At 44.6% G+C, this 24,380-nt stretch overlaps 1 protein-coding gene across 5 annotated transcripts in view; it reads right to left on the minus strand.

The window, feature by feature from the left end:
- The window catches only part of PTPRA (protein tyrosine phosphatase receptor type A), a 373,699-nt gene that overhangs the window by 94,175 nt on the left and 255,144 nt on the right, over positions 1–24,380 (minus strand). For all 5 annotated transcript variants that reach the window (XM_030191011.1, XM_030191010.1, XM_030191012.1 and 2 more), the window contains 2 exons: positions 11,648–11,814; positions 4,965–5,100 (listed from right to left, as the gene is read on the minus strand). In XM_030191011.1, the coding sequence (XP_030046871.1) occupies positions 4,965–5,100; positions 11,648–11,814 (303 nt within the window). The remainder of the gene's footprint in view (positions 1–4,964; positions 5,101–11,647; positions 11,815–24,380) is intronic.

The raw sequence follows: 24,380 nt of genomic DNA on the forward strand, positions 1-24,380 counted from the left end.
ACTTATGTAGTATATCCAGAGAATGGCTACATTTTGTTGCTCTCTGGATAACTTGTGCCAGCTCACCTCTAACCCTGCTTATTTTATACTGATAAATACCGGGCATATGAATTTATGCAGCTGCTTAAGCACTACCCTGGATAGATGTGGACCACTGTATAGCTAGAAAAAGCAAAAATGGAATTAAAAAAAAATAGCTCCCCTAAAATTCTGCGTATCTATCATAGTCTTCAAACAAGATTCACATACTGCAAAACTAATTGGTATCTCATGGATTCACATAGTAGATGTGCCACAAATGATGTGACACTAAAAATCAGTTGGATGCAAAAGTATACTAACGAGTAGGCTATCAACACAAGTGTATATACTAAAATGGTTTGATTCACACTTAAATTATGCTGGGAAGTCTGGTTTCAAAAGCAGAGGGAGTTTAGCACCCTAACAGCACTGCTTGGAGTGTATTATTGAATGTCCTGTTTTAAACAAATTTGCATTTAAAACCTTTTTTACAATTACTCTGCTGAATCAGTTGAAGTGTGATGCCACGGTGAAAGCTGTCTTTTCGTTGGTTGGTGCCTTGTGATGCACATATAGGGGATAATTTTCTAACTGCCCACACTAGTACAAAACCCAGGGCTACTTTGTAAGCATAGGCTTTGCACCGGTTTTCAAACTGAAAGCATATTAAGTACTTTCATGTTGGGGAATTACCTGAAGGAGTTGTTGTCTGCATGGGAACACCTCAAAGAAGTAGGAATGCAGTGGGCGAAACTGAAAGGAGCTACTGCAAGGGCAACAAACCTTTTTGTAAGGAAAGTAAATAAGAGGAAAAGAAGGCTGCTTTACTTCTCAAAAGTAGTAGCTGAAAAGGTAGAAAAAAGAGATTAGCCTTCATAAGCTGAGGAGAGACTATTCTAGCAGTTTGGCCACCTTGTACCTTCATCTAGCGCTCTGCCGACCAAGAACTGTGCATTGTTTTCTCTGGTTTGAAGCGTCTCTGTGCTTTTTTCCAGCCTGGGTAGCTGCCGAGTGAGCTCCACCCACTCTCTGATACCTTCAACAGGGACCACCCGATAAAAGCACATCCAAGCTGATGCGCGCCACTGAAGAGGCACCCCAAAGGGGCATGTCATGCCTCTTATATGCCCCCTTTGTGGGCTACTAATTGGATGTAATACTTGACTTACTTGAGTAGCTAGATGGTCTAGTTTGATTTGAGGTGCATTTAAAGAGTTTGTGTTTTTAGATTTTACTCTTACTTTTAATCATGGATTTGTTTTTAATGTTATTGAGTTGGGGAGGAGTTTTGAAGAAGGGGGGTTGGAAGGTTTTTGCTTTCATTCTCTTCCTCTCTCCTTTCTCTTCTTCTATCTCTCAGCAGGAGGGAAGCGGTGATTATGAGCTATTTAGAGATGGACAACCTTAAACCTGCATATCGACAGAAGGCTCTTTCTCGCAGCCTGAGTTATCGAGAAATGATGGAGGGGCCCAAGGGCTGTGGGGGGGGTGCCTCTATATATTTATTCCAAATTAGATTTACAGCTTCTTTTAATTTCCATAAACACTTGGAGACCATGAGCCCAATTAAATTTGTATCCTGGAATTTAGGGGGAGTAATCTCACCGATTAAACATGCAAAAGTGTTGCAAGCTCTGAAGCATCATAAAACGGATGTAGCGTTTGTTCAGCAGACCCACCTTACTACTGCAGAGCATGCTAAATTCCGTCAGAGGTAGGTTGGACCAGTAATTGAGGCCCCTGCTTTACGGAGGAAAGCGGGAGTTATGATTCTTTTTCATCGAGGCCTAGATGTACAGATTAAGTCGATAAAACGAGATCAGGATGGGGCACTGAGGTGCTGCTGGAGGGGAAACTATTTATTTTATGCAATATTTATGCCCCAAATGTATTTGATAAACAATTTTTCAGTAAGCTGTCTGCTCTATTAGCCCCCTTTCGGGGTGCCAACATTATCCTGGGGGGAGATTTTAATATGGTATACAATCCTCAGTTAGATCTTCAGCAGCATCCCAGGGTTCGAGTCACTATGCCCGAGGATTGCCTTTTCTTTGCAACACTCTGGATTTAATAGATGTATGAGGAGTGTTGAATCCCACTGTCAAAGATTACACCTATCTCTCACGGGCACACTCAACACAGTCACGTATCGATTATTTTTTCCTGTCCAGCCCACTATTTTCATATATCTCTCAGGCGGAGATTGGCCCTTGTGAGATATCTGACCATGCTTTAATTTGGGTTCAATTAGCTGGAGGAGGAAGGCCGAAACAGAGTGGATTCTGGAAATTCCCCCTAGACCTATACTGGGACACGAGGTTTCATTCCTTTCTTTGGGAAAAATGGGAAGATTATATGAGAAACAACAGTTTGCACTTGCATCAACATGCTCTATTTTGGGAAACAGTCAAAGTGGTTATGAAAGGAGAAATAATTAGTTATCGTGTCCACGCTCGCAAGCTTAGAGATAGAAAGATTTTGAGATTGGAGAAGGTGATACGACAGCAGCGTATCGCACACGGGGCAGCTCGAACAGTGACTGCCTAGAGAGGCCCTTTTGACTTCCCAGAGAGAGTTGAATAAATTGCTCCATCAGAGGGCCAAAAATCCCAACTATATTATCAGTATCAACTATTCCTTCATGGCAATAAGGCAGGAAGTCTGTTGGCCCGATTAATCAAGGGGAAAAGGGGAACTACTCCTGTAATGCAGCTACAAGACTTTAGGGGCCATTGGATCCGAAAGGACCCAGAAATTTCAGCTCACTTTCAGGAATACTACAAATCACTTTATTAGGAACCCACAGATGGGATGTCAGATAGTGATTTATTCTTAGATAATCTGACATTACCTACGATCACGGAGGCGCAAAAAGAATTTTTAAATGCTCCCATCACAGAGGGAGACCTTTTATTAGCAATACAGCAAAGCAAGCTTCAGAAGACGCCAGGACCAGATGGATATGGGGTGGAATTCTACAAATTACTTTATGAACAGATACAATCTCTCCTTTTTAACTGTATAGCGACATCAGGGGCCCTCCATGAGTCTTTTAAAGTGGCCCAGATGATTGTTCTGTTAAAACCTGGGAAAAACCCAGAGGATCAGGGATCCTACCGCCCCATCCCTTTGTTAAATTTTCTCTCATTCGCCTCCTGCCCACCCCCCCCCCCCCCCCGCTTCTTGTGTCTGCCAATCCCCTTATTCCCTATCCCTTTTTTCCTTCTTCCTTTCTCCCTTGTCTTCTCTTTCTGTCTTCTTTCTCTCCTCCTTATCACCATACCCTCTCTCTCTCTCTCTTCTTCTCCTTCCTTTTCCCTACTCATCCCTCTTTTTTCCTTTGTTTCTTTTATTCATACATTCCTTTCCTCTTGATCCCTTCCCCCCTTTTTTATTTTACTTTTCCCTTTCTTCTCTTGCTCTTAGCTCTTCATGCAGCCAGCAGCATGGGAGTAACATTTTTACTGTGATCTACTTCGTTCCACCCCATGCAATCCAGCTTGAGTGGGAAAGCCCCTTCCTCTCCTTTCTGGCCCCACCAGCTATTCTGTCTCTGACTGGCAAAAGCCTGCTCCAACTAGCAAACTGTTTCCCATTTTAGATTGGCACAAGCCTGCTACCTCACTGCTGCTCATTTGACAGGGACCCCGGTACCAATGGCTGCTGTTTGGACCAGGGTTCCTGAATCTACAAAAAAAACAAAAAAACAAAAAGACACAGGTGTTCACTTGTGGCCACAGTAGTTGCATATGAGAAACAATGTACTATCAATATGAAGTCAGTTTTATTTTCTTCACTCACAGTATGACACAATGGCGCACTTCCCCATCATCTGTTCACACATTCTGTTGGGACACACATTGTACAGTGTGTACAGTGGCTGCCTAACTGGAAAGGGTAGGAATGGAATATATGTATGTGTGAGTTGTATGTGGGGGATATTTGAATTTACTGAAAACCTATAGGTATCTTGTCTATGGAAATGAATGGTGTGAGGTGGTGTGTGTGAAATATGTACTGGGTGGGTTGTGTAGTTTTTGAGGAGTTACAGAGAACCTAAGTTTTGTGAGAGCATCTGTGTGTGTGGGGGGATATTCTACGTTCCTTCACCCATGTTTTTTATCCTTGGTTTATGGTTTATTAGGACTTAATGAAATGAAATTGCTTTTAGTTACAGAGCAAATCAAAGCGATTTACAATAAATAGTGGCTGTTGGCTGCAGCAGTGCCTGATGCAGATTCCTTCCTACTACTAATATTGATGGCCTAATAATTCTGCAAAAGCAAGGGTTAAAAAAAATGGGTTTTAAGAGCAGCTTTACATTTACCAAAGGAAAGTTCTGATCTAACAGCCAATGGGAGGGTGTTCCATAAAGTATTAAAAAATAAAAAGCACTTTCCTGGTCACTTCATGGTAAGCCTTTGACGGATTAGGGAGGGCCAACCAATGATCATTGAACGAGCGTAAAGCTCTAGGTGGTATGTAAGTAATTTTCAATGAGGCCAAATAATCCAGAATGCCAGTTGTAAGTGCTTTGTGTTTGACTGATTCCTCCAATGCCATATTCTCTCCCCTTTGGACGACTTCTGCTCTCTTCTTGCACTCTTCTTCCATGTCCTTCCTTTCTTTCCCCTTTCCCTCTCAGTCTTCTAATATTCCCCCCACCCCCTCCTCTAGAGCATCTTATTTTCACTGAAGGGCTCATTCAGGTCACTTGTATGAAATACACCTAAAATAATGGAGTAAAAATTGGTAGGAAATTGGAAAATAAAACTGGGATCAGTTTATGCTCAACAGAAATTACTTAATTATCTGTAATGAAATTAAAGCTGCACTTCACCTTGGGTAGTCACAGAGGTAGGCCCTGCTGGCATGCACAGATGTCAATGCATAGTGCAGTGGGCACTACACACAAATCGGTACCTGTTTCCCCATGGACTTACATCTGTCTGTACCATCTGACAGCGCTGTGCTCGGATGCGACTGACGAAGCCATACACGTCCACTTTCCTCTCCGGGTGCATCATGTCCAGCATGGCATCAATGACAATGAAAGTGCCTGTTCGTCCCACCCCAGCACTGAAAGGGCAAGAGGCAAGTTAGTTAGAAAGCAAGTTCTAAATTACATACCACAGCAGTAACTAAGGTGCCAAGATAGGGCCTGGCATTGAATATCTGGGTTTAACGTAGCCGGCTAAGGTTGGTGTTTATTAACACACTGATTGCTGCAAGCTGAATATTAATTATAATAATATTATGATTTTTATTATTATTACTATACTTGTGTGTGATAATTTTGCAGTAAAGGAGACCCTCATTTTTGTTTAGACATAAGACATTCATAATGAGGAGGTTGTGTCATTCCTGGCTTTCCGTAGTGTAAAAGAAGTGGGAGAGCGACCAAGGATACCAGAAACTGGAGGATGTTCGATAATAAACAATTTTATTAATAATTTGAAGACTCGACACAACGTCGTGTTTCGGCCGTCAGGCCTGCATCAGGAGTCTATAAAAACATACATTTATATAAAAAAGTGGAAAAAACAAAGTATAATACACGCAAATAAGTTAAAACAAATTTGTAAATTAAATAAACTTATAAACTTTAAAAATATATGTGTATCAATATGGTCGAAGAATTTTTAAGAAATACACACAAATAAAAGCTAAAAACGAAAATATGCTATATGTAAAATGGCGATGCAATAAATGTATTTCGAAAGCAAAAACAAGATGCAAAACTAATGGATAGAATTATATAGAAAAAATGGCAAATTTAGATATCAAAGATAAGGATAACATCAGACAATAAAAGCTAAAATCTTACAGCTGACTATCTAAAGGTTAGTATCGCAACTACTTTTACAATTTAATCCTTTTTCACGTTTTATTTCTCTGTTTCCCTTTTTTTAGTTGTGCACAAGTGTTCATTTTTTCCATTGTTCTATGTTTATTTTCATTCATGTATCATCATGTCATTATGTGTGCAGCCCCGAGTGACTTAAGTCTAACCACTGCCCCTGTTCCCTTACATTTCTGGTAGCGTTTGAGTTCCCTGGTTTTCACCTTTTTGCATCATCTTTGTTTTTCAAGCACATTTAGTTGTGTACATATTTTTATTATTTTTTTTCAACAGACTACAACGTTACGTCTGAAGGATTATCTTCAACGTTATTTTGCAATATTTTGCCCTAGAGGTCAGTGTCTCTCAATATATCACACAATTTTTATAACAATTTATCAGGTGTCATTCACTCTTTTATTTTATACTTCATATCTCCTGACAGTCAGCTGTAAGATTTTAAAAGGTTTGTCATCACCATTGCTACGCAGCACTGTGCAAAGCAGGTCAGTGTCATTTTAAATATAATAGTGGAGTTTCTCTCTTTTTTATTTGTATTTTTTATTTTAGCTTTTATTGTCTGATGTTATCCTTATCTTAGATATCTAAATTTCCCATTTTTTCTATATAATTCTATCCATTAGTTTTGCATCTTGTCATTTACTTATTTATACCAGTGACATCATATTACATGTCATTTTACATTGAATAGTTTCAATATGTATGTCATTTTAACGCTGTATACATAATGGCACCCAAGTTTTTATGTCATGACATCAAGGCCTTTAACCATTTCCTCTGTCCCTTTACAAATTTGTTCCCCTAATCAATACATGTGCGCGCTTTATATTTCTTCTTTATTATTGCTCAAATCTATGTCTGTTTTTGTATGATGTTTTTGCTTTCGAAATACATTTATTGCATCGCCATTTTACATATAGCATATTTTCGTTTTTAGCTTTTATTTGTGTGTATTTCTTAAAAATTCTTCGACCATATTGATACACATATATTTTTAAAGTTTATAAGTTTATTTAATTTACAAATTTGTTTTAACTTATTTGCGTGTATTATACTTTGTTTTTTCCACTTTTTTATATAAATGTATGTTTTTATAGACTCCTGATGCAGGCCTGACGGCCGAAACACGACGTTGTGTCGAGTCTTCAAATTATTAATAAAATTGTTTATTATCGAACATCCTCCAGTTTCTGGTATCCTTGGTCGCTCTCCCACTTCTTTTACACTATTGTTTTTACCTTGGGGCGTTTGAGTTCTCCGCTTTTCTGGCGGATTTCCTCTCACATTTATTCCTGGCTTTCTCTCATGACATCCTTGGACGTACATTAACAGGACTACTACATCCAGCTAATTCTCTCGGCTCAAAACCTCGACTTCTCTTCGCCACACTAAATAAACTCTCCCCTCAAGGTGCCTCCACCCCCACCTCCCCCCCCCTCACTATCTCCCCAGACAAACTCTCCCCTCAAGGTGCCTCCACCCCCACCTCCCCCCATCACTATCTCCCCAGACCCTAGCTGACTTCTTCCACGACAAGGTTCAGAAGATAAACCTCGAATTCTCTACCAAACCACCCCCACTTTTCCCTCCCCTTGTTCCTTCCCTTGTCCGTTCCCCTATTTCCTTAACCCCTCTGTCCTTTTCCGCCTTTCCTGAAGTAACCGATGAAGAAACATCACATCTTCTCTCCTCCTCAAAACCAACTTCCTGTTCCTCTGATCCCATTCCTACCCACCTTCTTAACACCATCTCTCCTATTCTCACCCCTTTTATCTGTCATATCCTCAATCTCTCTCTTTCCACTGCGACCATTCCTGATGCCTTCAAACATGCTGTGGTCACACCGCTCCTGAAGAAGCCTTCACTTGACCCTACCTGTCCTTCCAACTATCGACCCATCTCCCTCCTCCCCTTCCTTTCCAAGTTACTTGAACGCGCCGTTCACCGCTACTGTCTTGACTTTCTCTCATCTCAAGCTGTTCTTGACCCACTCCAATCTGGCTTTCGCCCTCTTCATTCAACTGAAACTGCACTTACAAAAGTTTCCAACAACCTGTTCCTGGCCAAATCCAAAGGTCTCTATTCTATCCTCATCCTTCTCGATCTATCCACTGCTTTTGACACTGTTGATCACAGCCTACTCCTTGATACGCTGTGTTCATTTGGATTCCAGGGCTCTGTTCTTTCCTGGTTCTCCTCCTACCTCTCGCTTTGCACCTTTTAGTGTACACTCTGGTGGATCCTCTTCCACTTCTATCCCTCTACCAATCGGTGTACCTCAGGGTTCTGTTCTCGGTCCTCTCCTGTTCTCCATCTACACTTCTTCCCTTGGCTCTCTGATATCATCCCATGGCTTCCAATACCATCTCTAGGCTGATAACTCTCAAATCTACCTCTCTACCCCCGAAATCTCAACCAACATCCAGACCAATGTTTCAGCCTGCCTATCTGATATCGCTGCCTGGATGTCTCAGCGTCATCTGAAACTTAACATGGCCAAAACCGAGCTTCTCATCTTTCCCCCTAAATCTACCTCTCCTCTCCCTCCTTTCTCTATTTCTGTGGATGGCACTCTCATTCTCCCTGTCTCATCTGCTCATAACCTTGGGGTCATCTTTGACACCTCTATCTCCTTCTCTGCTCACATTCAGCAGATTGCCAAAACCTGTCGTTTCTTTCTCTATAACCAGCTGGTGTCTTGATAATAGTACAAACAGGAGGCTGCCTTAACCCTAGTCCCTGAAGAAAAAATACTGAAACCCACGGTGTCGGGCGTGTTCAGGGGAAGGCGAAAAGTTGGAGATTTACTTTCAGACACAAGGAGATAATGGACACAGCATAAAGGCAATGCGGACACAGCATGACTCAGATAAGTATTCATTAAATATTTTAATATTAATTGCCTTACGATATCACTGATATTGACGAACATTGGGGCAGGTTGCACTTTTTTGAATTGCATAAACGGCTGGTAGGATATTGTTATTATTACATCAACTGAAGAATTATACCAGTCTGCTAGCACTTATTCGGTGATTCACCACGAAAAAATGAGTAACCCGATGAAAGAAGTGCTACACCACTAAGCAACAGAAATTTGTTGTGCTTTCTATAGTGGGAATATCTGAGGGTGCTCTCAAAAAATTACATAAGAAACGATATAATTATAGTCAATAGGTTTATTATATCCTGGTTATAGCAGTTTGTCATCTTAGATTTAACTACCAGAGATTAGCGGATACCCAGTATTGGTTTGATTCTGTTGGTTTCTTTGGATACAGAAAGTGAAAGTGCCTTGGTGCTTTGTAGCTTTTACTATACGAGACGTGGGGTCAGGAATAATATATTGTAGAGGAATATATTCGAGTTATTCCCCAAGTTTTCCACGTCATCACTGTGACCCCTGACGCAGGTGCTAGTCACCGAAACACGGCCCGTGTCGGGTCTTTTTGTCAAGGCTCATTCATTAAAGAACTGTGTTCCATTTTTAAAGGCCCGTGGTGCTGTTTTTTTGTTTGGACTTTAGTTTGTACTTCGTTCCCTCTCTTTTGTTATATCCAGGTTTCTTTCTTTATAACATCAGCAAAATCTGTCCTGTCATCTCTGAGCACTCTACAACAACCCTTATCCACGTCTTGATTACTGTAACCTGCTTCTCACCGGCCTCCCTCTTAGCCATCTCTCTCCTCTTCAATCAGTCCAAAACTCTGCTGCGCGACTCATTTTCCGCCAAAGTTGCTATGCTCACATTAGCCCTCTCCTTAAGTCACTTCACTGGCTCCCTATCCGTTTCTGCATTCAATTCAAACTTCTCTAATTGACCTATAAGTGCATTCACTCTGCCACTCCCCAGTACCTCTCCACTCTCTCCCTACGCCCCCCCTCGGGTACTCCGTTCTGTTGATAAATCTCTCTTACCTGTCCCCTTCTCCTCTACTGCTCTTCTCTACTGCTAATTCCAGACTCTGTTCCTTTTATCTCACGCCTGGAATAGACTTCCTGTACGTCTAGCCCCCTCTTTGGCCGTTTTCAAATCCAAACTTAAAAGCCCACCTCTTTAACACTACTTTTGACTCCTAACCACTGCTCACTTGCCCTATCCTTTATCCTCACCTCTTTATTCCCTTACCCTTAATTGTTCTGTCTGTCTGTCTGCCTGTCTTATCTAGATTGTAAGCTCTTTTTTGTGTATGGTGTACAGCGCTACGTATGCCTTGTAGTCTATAGAAATGATAAGTAGTAGTACTAAATGTTGGCAGATAATGTTCTTATAGAAACATGAACAACTACATATTGCACTATCAGAGTTGATGCTCTCATCTTTCCAGAAGGGATACCAGAGCCACCTGAGTGGTCTATTTTCATTTGAACCCAGGCTCATAAATACTCAGGATACTTTTATCACTTTAAAAATGTCCAAAAGCTAAACATAAATGGGATGAAAGTTGAAACTTGGACTGAACTTTACCATCTTCCTAATGTCTGAGACATTTTCCTTTTTTTTTTTTTTTAAAGCAAGACTGGCTCAACACCACAGCCAATCTGGTTTTTGGGATACCTACTTCTTTCCAGTTGGGTTTCCTGATCTCATGCATATTCATTTTGTGTACCCTAAAAACTAGATTGGCTGTGGGGTCCCCAGGACAGGACTGAAAGCCCTGCAGTAAGCACACTAGGTGGTCACCTAAGGCACCAGCATATGTAGAGTGGCTAAAAAAAACTGTAGTCAAAGCCTGACAATCACACAAACTGAAAGAACTATCAGCACATACTTTTACCTGCAGGGATAGGAGCAATTTCAAGCATCATATTTATTGAATAAACAGGTCCTAGAAATTGTCAGTAACACACTCTCTCGCATGTAGAATATGGGATCGATGAGGCTGAAGGTTCACCTAGGGCACCTAATATCCTTGAACCAGCAAACACTAGCATAGCTTAGTAAGAGACTCCCTAAAAAATAGCAAAGGAAGTAAAATACTGAAGAAACGAAGAAAAAAGTCTCGTGAACTGCTGGGAAGGCACCACAAAGGTAGGAAAAAGAAGTGCGGAGGACAGCTGACTAAGACGACTGCTCTGCTCGCAGATAAAACAAGATTGCTGGTCCCATATGCTCATATTGGGCAGGAAGGCACTCGCACATGTGCAGTACGGTGCCACCAAAGGTTTGAGATTTTTTCTTGAACGATGGGCAGCGTCTGTGCCAGGACTCCATCACATGATGTCACCAATATGTGAGATACAATGTCCTGCTAGTCCTCAGAGAATAGAAAGGAAACTGCTAGGTATACTCATTTTATTTTTAATGAAAGAACTGATGAATGTGATTAGACAAAAGTGCTGATAGCGTCACAGAACTAACTCTTCAAACCAGTAAAATAAATAAAATACTTTCACAGGATGAAGTAAGAAAAGCTTCAGTGGTACTGGCCTAATCAAGCCCTCCACTAGGCTGTATGGTATTCTTCCAGGGTCTTGCTTAGGTGTGTTGTCCGAAGTGGCAAGTGATTATGAAACTAGTAGAATGTGACTGGGCGTGAATACCTTCAAGAATAAAGTACGGGGAAAAAATGAACTCCTTTTAGTGTGGTAGTTTTATTGCAGATTTTTATATCCTAAAACCCTTACTGCATTGGGTAGTAGTGTTAGCAGGGTCAATACGTTCTTTCCTTTTAGCAATTCAGAATAAAACCAACAGCAGGACACCACTGACGACAAATTCCAGCACAACCTGTTTGGCTTAAAAGGAGTTATTATACTGACCTACAGTGTACAACGATGGCACCTGCATACTGTGGATTACATGTCTTTACTTTTTTCAGGAACTTCAACATTCCAATGGGAGTAAAGGGAACCCCAAAATCTGGCCAGCTGGTGAAATGGAACTGAGTTACAAGTCTCTGTGGCTTCTTGCTTGTGACATCTCCCACCTGTAGCACAGAAAGACAGACAATATAGAGTGAATTATTCTTGTGTACAAAACAATGTGGAAACATCCAAACCTTTCCAATGTTTAGACTGTAAACCCTTCTGAGACAGGGAAAAAATTAATGCGCCTGAAATTAACTCAACTTGAGTAACCACTGAAAAGTCATGATCTAAATCTAAACAAAGCAATATATTAACATAACATGATATTACTTGGCAAAAGTCTGATAGTTAATTATTTCAGCTTTACTTTTTCAATAAGCAAAAAGAAAAAAAAATATTCAGAGGAGAAACTTATAAGAAAATGTTAAATAAAACCGTACTCAGTTACAATTGTCTCCAACAGGAACTTGATAAAAGAGCAGGGGCTGTCTTTTCTTCATGTTCAATTGTGAAGCGCTGCATACGGCTGGTAGCGCTATAGAAATGATTTATAGTAGTAGTAGTAGAAGAAAACTATTATTACTTCAAAACAGCTTTCATAATTTCAAAGAATGGCAAAGAATGAGAAGAATAATTTTTAAATATTATGGGCAATTGGAGCCTTGTTTTATAAAGAGAGGTAACCAAGAAGAGCTACCTGGGTGACGTAGAGCAGGGTTGTCCAACCTCTGTCCTCAAGAGCCACAATCTAGTTGGGTTTTCAGGATTTCCCTAATGAATATGCATGAGATCTATTTGCATGCACTGCCTCCATTGTATGCACATAGATCTCAAGCACACTTATTGGGAAAATCCTAAAAATCCGACGTGGCGAGGTCCAAGGTTGGATATCCTTGAAGTACAGGCTAATTCAGTGCTTACATTTTTATGATATTGAGTACCACATTTTGTGACAACTTTGGTGGTGCAAAATATTTGAGATGCTGGAAAATGATTGATAAAATTTTGGATAGTGTAATTTTAGATTACCATAAAAATAATCTCTATATATAAAAGGCACCACCAACGTTCTAAATGAAGCCTCCAGCCGGAAGTGTGAAGGGGGAGAGATATCCAGTTTTCCCATGAGTGTCTACCCCGCCCTCGCTCTCTCTGTAACACAAACAGTGAAGGAAAACACAGCAAAGCACAAAATCAAATCGCTCTCTCTGTAACAGTGAAGGACTCAGAGGGGGGAGGGGAGAGAGCGCAGAAGCCCTCACTATCTCTGTAACATAAACACAGCACAGCAGGAAACTTAACACTGAAGGACTCGACTCCGAGGGGGGAGGGGACAGAGAGCACAGGGGAAGGGAGAGATGGCAGAGGGCAGGGACACACACACTCCCACATGCACACAGAAGAAAACCTTGCTAGCCCCCATTTCATTTGCATCAGAAACGGGGCTTTTTTACTAGTAAAGAATAAAAGACAAAATAAACAGTAAATAGAAAAAAGTAAAGCAGATCATTATTATTTTCCAGGATAGAAAAATGAGATTCCAATTGGTGATTGAGCATCCACTAAAGAAATTAATATACATCAAGGACTTATAAATTAGCTTGAGGAGCCATATGTCTGTATACAGTATATCACAGTAAGTAAAATGTGTGGTGCCAATATTCAAAGGCACTAACCTGGTTAGAAGGCGCTGTTAACCAGATAAGTGCTGGCAAGAGGGATATTTGGTGGCACTAGGGAGATAGTGCCACTTAAAACTTCCTCTGACCAACTTGGCACTATACAGACAATGCTGGGGGATCTGTGGTTGAAGTTATCTGGTTAGAGGCGATATTCAGACCACTAATCAGATAACAAACTGGAAAAAGTTAGGACAGCAAAAGGCAAGCTATCCAGTTAATGGTCTGAATATCGTCACTAACTAGACAGCGCTTTTAGGTCAGCACTAAATATCCAGTTTTATGCTAACTGTGGCAGCCAAATACCAACCACTGCAGTTCCATATTAGCTGGGTTTTGTTTAATAGAAGAATACACTCACAACCGGAGTTCACTAATCCACAATTTTGTGTTTCAGGAAAGGAAGTTCTGGATACATCTTACTGATGAGTAACATTTTAGAAGTTTAAAAAAAAAAAACCCTCTGAAACAGCCTTTAGTCAAAACATGAATCTTGGATTGGATTTACTGATTTTTCTATACTGCATATATACCTTAGGGCCCTGTTTACTAAGCCACGCTGTAGGCGCTCAAACATTTTAGCACGCGCTAATGATACATACACCCATGCTTGGGGAGTGGTGGCATCGGCAGCTGGAGGCACCCAGCTGACTTCCTTGCTCCTGAGAAAGTACAAGGAGAAAGGGGGCAGCTTTGGCACTGGATTTTTTTTTTTTTTTACTGGTGGGGCTTCAGCAACCCCACCAGCAAAGGTATGATATCTAATGTGGGGAATGGGGGGAGGAGAGGAAATGCATGCCCCCCCAGTCTCCCCTTGTGCCCTCGACCCCACCTCCAATGGACTGCTTGCTATGCCCTGCCTTTCATCTCATGATTAAAATTTTTAATTGAAATACAGCCCTAATTTGTACTAGACTTGTATGCTGTACTTATTTTATCATAATGTATTATTTTAAGTAGTTTATAATTCCTGGTTATGTCCAGTTTTTTCCATTGTTATCCACACAGAACTGTAAGGCTTACTAAGGAATATAAAATAAATTGTTATCTTATCTTATGTAATATGTGCTGCCACTGGCAACCAGTGCAGTTGCTATGGCACTGGTGTAAATATGGTCAGATCTCTTAGACCCAGTTATTAAACGGGAAGTCATATTTTACACCAATTGCCAGCGTTGAGCCAAAATGTGACCTGCGCTAGTGTGGGAACTTGTATTGGACATGCACTGACAAGACCATTTCTCCAGCGCATCTGGATAAAAAGGGGGGTTGGGGCCAGGAAATGGATAAGCGGCAAAATGAAAACCAGCATGTGTCTATTTACGGCCTGAGCCCTTAACGCTGTCCACTGACTTAGCGGTAAGGGCTCACATGTTACCTGCACAGTAACCATCCAGCGTGCGCCAGCTGCCAATTACCACCAGGAATGCCCCCCCCCCCCCCCCATTTTCTACCACGGGTTTTCAGAGTGCGCCAAATTCAATAATGATGATTCGACGTGCGCTGCACACACCTAGGCCCTTACGCACCTTTGTAAAAGGGTCTTTCTATTTGTTCAATCCAATTAAAAAAAGAGTTAAAAATAATATAGTCTGCTAGTAACTAAAGCATGCACCAAGTTTGTCAGACTGCCTTCAGTAAATACAGGCTTCAAATGTCATATCATCCGAAGATAGATAGAAAAAAAAAAAAAAAGGATTTTACAATATAATCTATCTGCAAATTGAACTTCAATACATCATTACATTGAAAGCCTAGGGTGATTATCCAGCTTATAATTGAAAAAGAAAAACGCCTATATTGCGACCCAAATCAGGAGATAGACGTTTATCTCACAAAAACGAATAAAGCGGTATAATCGAAAGCTGAATTTGGACGTTTTCAACTGCACTCCGTCGCGGATGCAGACAAAGTTGATGGGGGCGTGTCAAAGGCGTGGTGAAGGCGGAACTGGGGCGTGGTTATCGGCCGATCAGAGATAGGCGCCTTTCGCCGATAATGGGAAACAAATATGCGTTTTTAGCAAGAATTTAGGGAACTTTTCCTGGACCCTGTTTTTCCACGAATAGGGCCCCAAAAAGTGCCCTAAATGACCACTGGAGGGAGTTGGGGATGACCTCCCCTGACTCCCCCAGTGGTCACAAACCCCCTCCCACCACAAAAATATGCCGTTTCACAACTTTTTATGTTCACCCTCAAATGTCATACCCACCTCCCTGGCAGCAGTATGCAGGTCATTGGAGCAGTTATTAGGGGGTGCAGTGGACGTCAGGCAGGTAGACCCAAGCCCATCCCCACCCCACCTGTTACACTTGTGCTGGTAAATGGGAGCCGTCCACACCGCCCCCCAAACCCACATGTAGGTGCCCCCCTTCACCCCTTAGGGCTATAGTAATGGTGTAGACTTGTGGGCGGTGGGTTTTGAGGGGGATTTGGGGGGCTCAACACCCAAGGGAAGAGTGCTATGCACCTGGGAGCTCTTTTACCTTTTTTTTTTTGTAAAAGTGCCCCCTAGGGTGCCCGGTTGGTGTCCTGGCATGTGAGGGGGACCAGTGCACTACGACTCCTGGCCCCTCCCACGAACAAATGCCTTGGATTTATTCGTTTTTGAGCTGGGCGCTTTCATTTTCTATTAGCACTGAAAAACAAAAACGCCCAGCTCACAAATTGTCGAATAAAACATGGACGTCTATTTTTTTCGAAAATATGGTTCGGTCCGCCCCTTCACGGACCCGTTCTCGGAGATAAACGCCCATGGAGATAGACGTTTTCGTTCGATTATGCCCCTTCTATGTCTTGCTAAGATTCTGAAGCCATTTTGAAAATTAACCAGTCAATATTCAGCTTACAGTGATCAGTCTTTTTTTTTAAATGCTAACTGTTGCAGGAAGAATAAAGGCCTGATATTTAGTGCCAGGGCATGTCTGAGAACTGGCATTGAATACTTGGAGCCATACCGGCACATGCTGGCAGACAGATCTTATCCAGGTCCTCCAACCCCAATAACTATACTCCCTCCTCCCTCCCAAATCCTAATAGGCCTGACCACCACTAAGGATCCACAGCCCCCTCCTTCCAGACCTCCCCCCCCCCCCCCCGATTCCGAGCCCCCCCATCCCCTTCATCCCTAGAGGGAACTCGATGCCCCAACAAGAACTCCCCCTCCTCATTTGGGTCCCCCAGGGCCTACTTCTATGATCCCCAATGGACTTAGAAGTCCAATGGACAGGAGTGAAGCCCAGCTGCTCCTGCCCTCCTTGTGGCTCCGGCCTTAAAATGGCCACTATGACTTCTAACGGCAGTCTTGTGGCTGGTTAGTGCTCATACTCAGTGCAACTGTCCAGATAAGTGCTGCTCAATACTGGAGGATAGCCAGCCCTGTGTGATTTAAGTGGGAAGGAGCCTCTCCTACTCACTTAAATCACTTTGGATATTGATCCCTAAGTTGAGTGGAAAATTTCTAGTTAAAATTGATAGTAGATATTTTTCGTGAATGTATTTTCTCACATATTGCACTGAAAGGTTTTATCAGGTATCAATGATTACTTATGACAGCTGAATCAAAGCTGAGGTTACTCTGAGGTCTCTCTTTCCATCCATTTTGTCCTTTGATAGCAAGTATTGTGTGCTTATGGGACAAAGTTAAAACACGAAACTGTGTGGGGAATAGCAATATAGGAGGTAGACATAAGTACATAAGTAATGCCATACTGGGAAAAGACCAAGGGTCCATCGAGCCCAGCATCCTGTCCACGACAGCGGCCAATCCAGGCCAAGGGCACCTGGCAAGCTTCCCAAACGTACAAACATTCTATACATGTTATTCCTGGAATTTTGGATTTTTCCAAGTCCGTTTAGTAGCGGTTTATGGACTTGTCCTTTAGGAAACAGTCCAACCCCTTTTTAAACTCTGCTAAGCTAACCGCCTTCACCACTTTCTCCGGCAACGAATTCCAGAGTTTAATTACACGTTGGGTGAAGAAAAATTTTTCTCCGATTTGTTTTAAATTTACTGCACTGTAGTTTCATCGCATGCCCCCTAGTCCTAGTATTTTTGGAAAGCGTGAACAGAAGCTTCACATCCACCTGTTCCACTCCACTCATTATTTTATATACCTCTATCATGTCTCCCCTCAGCCGTCTCTTCTCCAAGCTGTATAGCCCTAGCCTCCTTAGTCTTTCTTCATAGGGAAGTCGTCCCATCCCCGCTATCATTTTAGTCGCCCTTCGCTGCACCTTTTCCAATTCTACTATATCTTTCTTGAGATGCAGCGACCAGAATTGAACACAATACTCAAGGTGCGGTCGCACCATGGAGCGATACAACGGCATTATAACATCCTCACACCTGTTTTCCATACCTTTCCTAATAATACCCAACATTCTATTCGCTTTCTTAGCCGCAGCAGCACACTGAGCAGAAGGTTTCAGTGTGTTATCGACGACGACACCCAGATCCCTTTCTTGGTCCGTAACTCCTAACGTGGAACCTTGCATGACGTAGCTATAATTCGGGTTCTTTTTTCCCACATGCATCACCTTCCACTTGCTCACATTAAACATCATCTGCCATTTAGCCGCCCAGTCTCCCAGTCTCGTAAGGTCCTCTTGTAATTTTTCACAATCCTGTCGTGATTTAACGGCTTTGAATAACTTTGTGTCATCAGCAAATTTAATTACCTCGCTAGTTACGCCCATCTCTAAATCATTTATAAATATATTAAAAAGCAGCGGTCCTAGCACGGACCCCTGAGGAACCCCACTAACTACCCTTCCCCATTGTGAATACTGCCCATTTAACCCCACTCTCTGTTTCCTATCCTTCAACCAGTTTTTAATCCACAATAAGACATTTCCTCCTATCCCATGACCCTCCAATTTCCTCTGTAGCCTTTCATGAGGTACCTTGTCAAACGCCTTTTGAAAATCCAGATACACAATATCAACCGACTCCCCTTTGTCCACATGTTTGTTCACTCCTTCAAAGAATTGAAGTAAATTGGTCAGGCAAGATTTCCCCACACAAAAGCCATGCTGACTTGGTCTCAGTAATCCATGTCCTTGGATGTGCTCTGTAATTTTGTTTTTAATAATAGCCTCTACCATTTTCCCAGGCACCGACGTCAGACTCACTGGTCTATAATTTCCCGGATCTCCCCTGGAGCCTTTTTTAAAAATGGGCGTTACATTGGCCACCCTCCAATCTTCCGGTACCACGCTCGATTTTAAGGATAAGTTGCATATCACTAGCAGTAGCTCCGCAAGCTCGTTTTTCAGTTCTATCAGTACTCTAGGATGAATACCATCCGGTCCAGGAGATTTGCTACTCTTCAGTTTGCCGAACTGCCCCATTACGTCCTCCAGGTTTACCGTGAAGTCAGTAAGTTTCTCCGACTCGTCCGCTTGAAATACCATTTCCGATACCGGTAACCCACCCAAATCTTCCTCGGTGAAGACCGAAGCAAAGAATTCATTCAGTCTCTCCGCTACGTCTTTGTCTTCCTTGATCGCCCCTTTTACCCCTCGGTCATCCAGCGGCCCAACCGATTCTTTTGCCGGCTTCCTGCTTTTAATATACCGAAAAAAATTTTTACTATGTTTTTTGCCTCTAATGCTATCTTTTTTTCATACTCCCTCTTGGCCTTCTTAATCTGCGCCTTGCATTTGCTTTGACACTCCTTATGCTGTTTCTTGTTATTTTCAGACGGTTCCTTCTTCCATTTTCTGAAGGCGTTTCTTTTAGCCCTAATAGCTTCCTTCACCTGCAGTTGCTCTCCAGGCTATGCCAAACTTCGTCTCTTCAGAGCGTCTTCCTGCCTGTGAAAATGGGCAAGCAGAGGGGGAAGTTAGGGAGATTCCCTCAACTCCCGGTGTAGTCTCGGCAATGAAACAGATGACGCTGGATTGTTTCGGAGCGCCCGCGAGGCCTCCCGATGACCTCTCTCCCTCTGCCAGGACCAACATGTTAGCATTACTCAGTAGCGTGAACGGGGCATCTTTGAGCCCCGTTGAGCATGTGGCTCCCCCACAGCCAGGAAGAGGAGGAGCTGCAGGAGCTTCTGCGCCCAGCGCCTTAATGGTAGAAGAGATGGGTTTACAGAGAGGAAATGTGCCTGCAGCAGATGAGACTTTGGAACCTGGATGAGATATATTTATTCAGATTTAAAGATTTTACCTATGGATACCGTGAGTACTGTCTCCCAGATGAAATGTCTACCTCCTCCTGCTATGACATCTCAGGTGATAGTTAAGCCAGCCATAGTGACATTGGAGTCATTTGGGGATATTGTTTATGATATACACTCTTCTTTGCAGCCATTGAACATGGGGAATTCTAAGGATATTAAGGTTATTTCAGAGGCCATCTTGTTTCAAGCTCAGGTATCTACCCAGCAGTCCTCTAAGGTGGAGTCTCTGGAGTTAAAACTTCAGACTTTGGAAAATTTGGGAGTAGCCTCAGTAAATGATAAGAACTTTCTACACTGTCGTGTGGAATACCTGGAAAACCAGGTTAGGAGACATAAGGTAAAATTATGTATAATCATACCTGATAATTTTCTTTCCATTAATCATAGCTGATCAATCCATAGACTGGTGGGTTGTGTCCATCTACCAGCAGGTGGAGATAGAGAGCAAACTTTTGCCTCCCTATATGTGGTCATGTGCTGCCGGAAACTCCTCAGTATGTCGATATCAAAGCTCCATCCGCAGGACTCAGCACTTAGAGAATTACACCCACGAAGGGACACTCTGCCCAGCTCACCACCGCCGAAACGGGGGAGGGGAATTAACCCAGCTCATCCCCACACAAGTGGGGGAGGGGAATCCGTCCAGCTCATCCCCGCAGAGCGGGGGAGGGACACCACACCCGCCGATGCGGGGGGATCTGGCTTATCCTGCAACCGCAACCGCGGGAGGAGCTGACTGACCCTAACACCGCCGAAGCGGGAGGGGTACAAAGCTGCCCTACAGCCGCACGAAGCGGGAGGGAGTGCCGGCAGAATTTTAAGTCTCAATCCAGCCCCGTAAAACGGAGGGGAGAGGAATGCAGCAGCTCACTGTAACACAAACTCGTCTTAACTCTTGAAGAATCCAAGTGAAAAAACTTGAACACGAAGTCTTTCTGAAGTAATTGAAGACTAAACTTGAACCTGAAATGCAACCAGAATAAAAACAGTACAGATATCTGGGAGGGGCTATGGATTGATCAGCTATGATTAATGGAAAGAAAATTATCAGGTATGATTATACATAATTTTACCTTCCATATCATCAAGCTGATCAATCCATAGACTGGTGGGATGTACCGAAGCAGTACTCACCCAGGGCGGGACATTGAAATCCCTGACCTCAACACTGAAGCTCCAAACCGGGCCTCCGCCCGTGCAGCCACAGTCAAACGGTAATGCTTGGAGAATGTATGAGCCGAAGCCCAAGTTGCCGCCTTGCATATCTCTTCCAAGGAGACGGATCCGGCCTCTGCCATCGAGGCCGCCTGAGCTCTCGTGGAGTGAGCCTTCAGCTGGATAGGCGGAACCTTCCCCGCGGCCACATAAGCCGCTGCAATGGCTTCCTTGACCCATCTTGCCACTATAGGCTTAGCAGCCTGCAGACCCTTACGAGGACCTGCAAACAGGACAAACAGATGATCCGATTTCCGGAAATCATTGGTCACTTCCAAGTATCTGATGATGACTCGTCTCACATCCAGATATTTAAGAGCAGAGTACTCCTCTGGGTAGTCCTCCCTACGAAAGGAAGGGAGACAGAGCTGCTGATTCACATGGAAGCAAGAAACAATCTTGGGCAGGAAGGAAGGCACTGTGCGAATAGTCACTCCTGCCTCAGTGAACTGCAGAAAAGGCTCTCGACATGAGAGCGCCTGGAGCTCGGAAACTCTTCTGGCTGAAGTGATAGCCACCAAAAAGACTGCTTTCAACGTCAGGTCTTTCAGAGATGCCCTCGACAAGGGTTCAAAAGGCGGCTTCTGCAATGCTCTTAGTACCAGGTTGAGATTCCACGCAGGCACCACTGAGTGCAGAGGAGGGGGCAGGTGATTAACTCCCTTGAGAAAGCGCACCACATCTGGCTGCGAAGCCAGGGAAGCACCCTTCAGGCGGCCCCTGAAGCAAGCCAGAGCCGCTACCTGGACTTTAAGGGAACTGAGCGACAGGCCTTTCTCCAGACCTTCTTGCAGGAACGCCAACACTGAAGAAATTGGAGCAGTGAAGGGAGAAAGTGAGCCTGCTTCACACCACGCTGCAAAGATACGCCAAACCCTGGCGTAAGCAGTAGAAGTAGAGCGCTTCCTCGCTCTCAGCATAGTGGCGATGACCTTGTCTGAGAAGCCCTTCTTCCTCAGACGCTGCCGCTCAATAGCCAGGCCATAAGACCAAAGGGGGAGGGATCCTCCATCACCACGGGACCCTGATGTAACAGGCCCTGCTCCACTGCCAGCCGCAGAGGATCGTCGACTGAGAGCCTGATCAAGTCCGCATACCAGGGACGCCTGGGCCAATCCGGACCCACCAGGATTACCCTGCCGGGATGCTTTGCCACCCGGTCTAGCACCCTGCCCAACATGGGCCAGGGCGGGAACACATAGAGAAGCTCTTGTGTCGGCCACTGTTGGAGAAGAGCATCTACTCCCAGGGATCGAGGGTCCCGTCCTCTGCTGAAAAAGCGCGGCACTTGGCAATTGGCCGATGACGCCATCAGATCTAGGCTCGGCTGGCCCCAGCGCTTCGTGATGTCCAAGAACGCCTGAGCAGATAGCTGCCACTCTCCGGGCTCCAAGGTATGGCGACTGAGAAAGTCCGCCTTGACATTCATGACTCCGGCAATGTGGGCCGCTGAAAGCTGCTCCAGGTTCGCTTCCGCCCACTGGCAAAGATTCATAGCCTCCTTGGCTATAGGGGCGCTCTTGGTACCTCCCTGGCGGTTGACATAGGCCACAGCCGTGGCATTGTCCGACAGGACCCGTACAGGCTTCAACACCAGTACCGGGATGAACTCCAAAAGCGCCAACCGAATGGCTCTGAGTTCCAGGAGGTTGATAGACCACTTTGCCTCTGCAGGAGACCAGAGCCCCTGCGCTGTCCTTCCCAAGCAGTGGGCTCCCCAGCCCGACAACGAGGCGTCCGTCGTGACGACAATCCACTCTGGGGTCACCAGAGGCATTCCCGCAGACAACTTGTCTGTCTGCATCCACCAGCTCAGCGCCTTGCGCACTGCTGGGTCCAAGGGAAGGCGCACAGCATAATCCTCCGACATCGGAGTCCAGCGCTGCAGCAAAGAGTGTTGTAGTGGTCTCATATGAGCCCTGGCCCAGGGCACAACTTCCATCGTGGCCGTCATAGAGTCCAACAGCTGCACATAGTCCCAAGCCCGAAGGGGAGAGGCTACTAGGAACTGGTCCACCTGAGCCTGAAGTTTGACAATCCGATTGTCTGGCAGGAACACTCTGCCCACTTGGGTGTCGAATCGAACTCCCAGGTACTCCAGGGACTGAGTCGGGCGCAGCTGGCTCTTCTCCCAGTTGATGATCCATCCCAGGGAGCTCAAAAGAGCAACTACCCGGTCCACAGCTTTGCCGCACTCTGCATAAGAGGGGGCTCGGATCAACCAGTCGTCCAGATAAGGATGGACTTGTACCCCTTCCTTTCGTAGGAAGGCCGCGATGACCACCATTACTTTGGAAAAGGTCCGCGGAGCAGTAGCCAACCCGAAAGGGAGGGCTCTGAACTGGAAGTGTCGTCCCAGGACTGCAAAACGCAGAAAGCGTTGATGAGGAGGCCAGATGGGAATATGCAGGTACGCTTCCTTGATGTCCAAGGATGCCAGGAACTCTCCTGCCTTCACTGCCGCTATAACAGAGCGGAGAGTCTCCATGCGAAAGTGCCGCACTTTCAAGGCCCGATTGACCCCTTTGAGGTCGAGGATAGGCCGGACAGAACCTCCTTTCTTTGGTACCACAAAGTAAATGGAGTAACGTCCCTTGCCAAGCTGACTTTCTGGCACAGGAACGACCGCGCCCAGGCGGATCAGATTGTCCAAGGTCTGCTGCACTGCCACAGCTTTGACCGGAGACTTGCAGGGAGAGAGTACAAACCCGTCTTTTAAGGGTCGGCAGAACTCTAGTTTGTAGCCGTCTCTGATGACTTCCAGCACCCACACGTCTGAAGTTATTGTGGTCCACTCGCCCAGAAACGAGGACAGCCGTCCTCCAATCTGCACTGGGGCGTGGACCAAGACCCTGTCATTGGGTACGAGACCCTGGGGGAGGACCGGAGGGAGCACCTCCGGGACGGCGGTCTCTGCGAAAGGAATGCTGCTTGGGGGAGAAATTCCTCTTGAAGGAAGAGGGGGCAGAGGAACCCGACTTGCCCGGGCGGTACCGACGGGCTTCCTGCAACCGTCCTCTGGAGGTACAGGGACGAGTACTAGCCCGAGCTCTGACCTCTGGTAATTTCTTGCACTTAGACGTGCCGAGATCGGTCACGATTTTGTCCAGCTCGACCCCAAAGAGCAGCTTGCCTTTAAAAGGCAACCTAGCCAGGCGGGATTTAGAGGCGTGGTCAGCAGACCAATGTTTCAGCCAAAGCCACCGCCGCGCAGAGATTGTCTGAGCCATGCCTTTCGCTGAGGCCCTCAAGACATCATACAGCAAGGCTGCCAAATAGGCTAAGCCCGATTCCAGGGCCGGCCAATCAGCCCTCAAGGAATGATCCGAGGGGGAAGCCCGCTGCACCATAGTCAGGCACGCCCTGGCCACATAGGAGCCGCAAACTGAGGCCTGCAAACTTAAAGCAGCCGCCTCAAAGGACGACCTTAAGGCCGCCTCCAATCTTCTGTCTTGGGCGTCCTTTAGGGCCGTGCCACCTTCCACCGGCAACGCCGTTTTCTTAGTCACCGCAGTGATTAAAGAATCCACGGTAGGCCACAGATAGGCCTCACGTTCACTCACAGCCAAAGGATAGAGGCGGGACATAGCCCTAGCCACTTTA

Source organism: Microcaecilia unicolor, chromosome 2 (genome assembly GCF_901765095.1).
Source record: "Microcaecilia unicolor chromosome 2, aMicUni1.1, whole genome shotgun sequence".
NCBI classification, from domain to species: domain Eukaryota; kingdom Metazoa; phylum Chordata; class Amphibia; order Gymnophiona; family Siphonopidae; genus Microcaecilia; species Microcaecilia unicolor.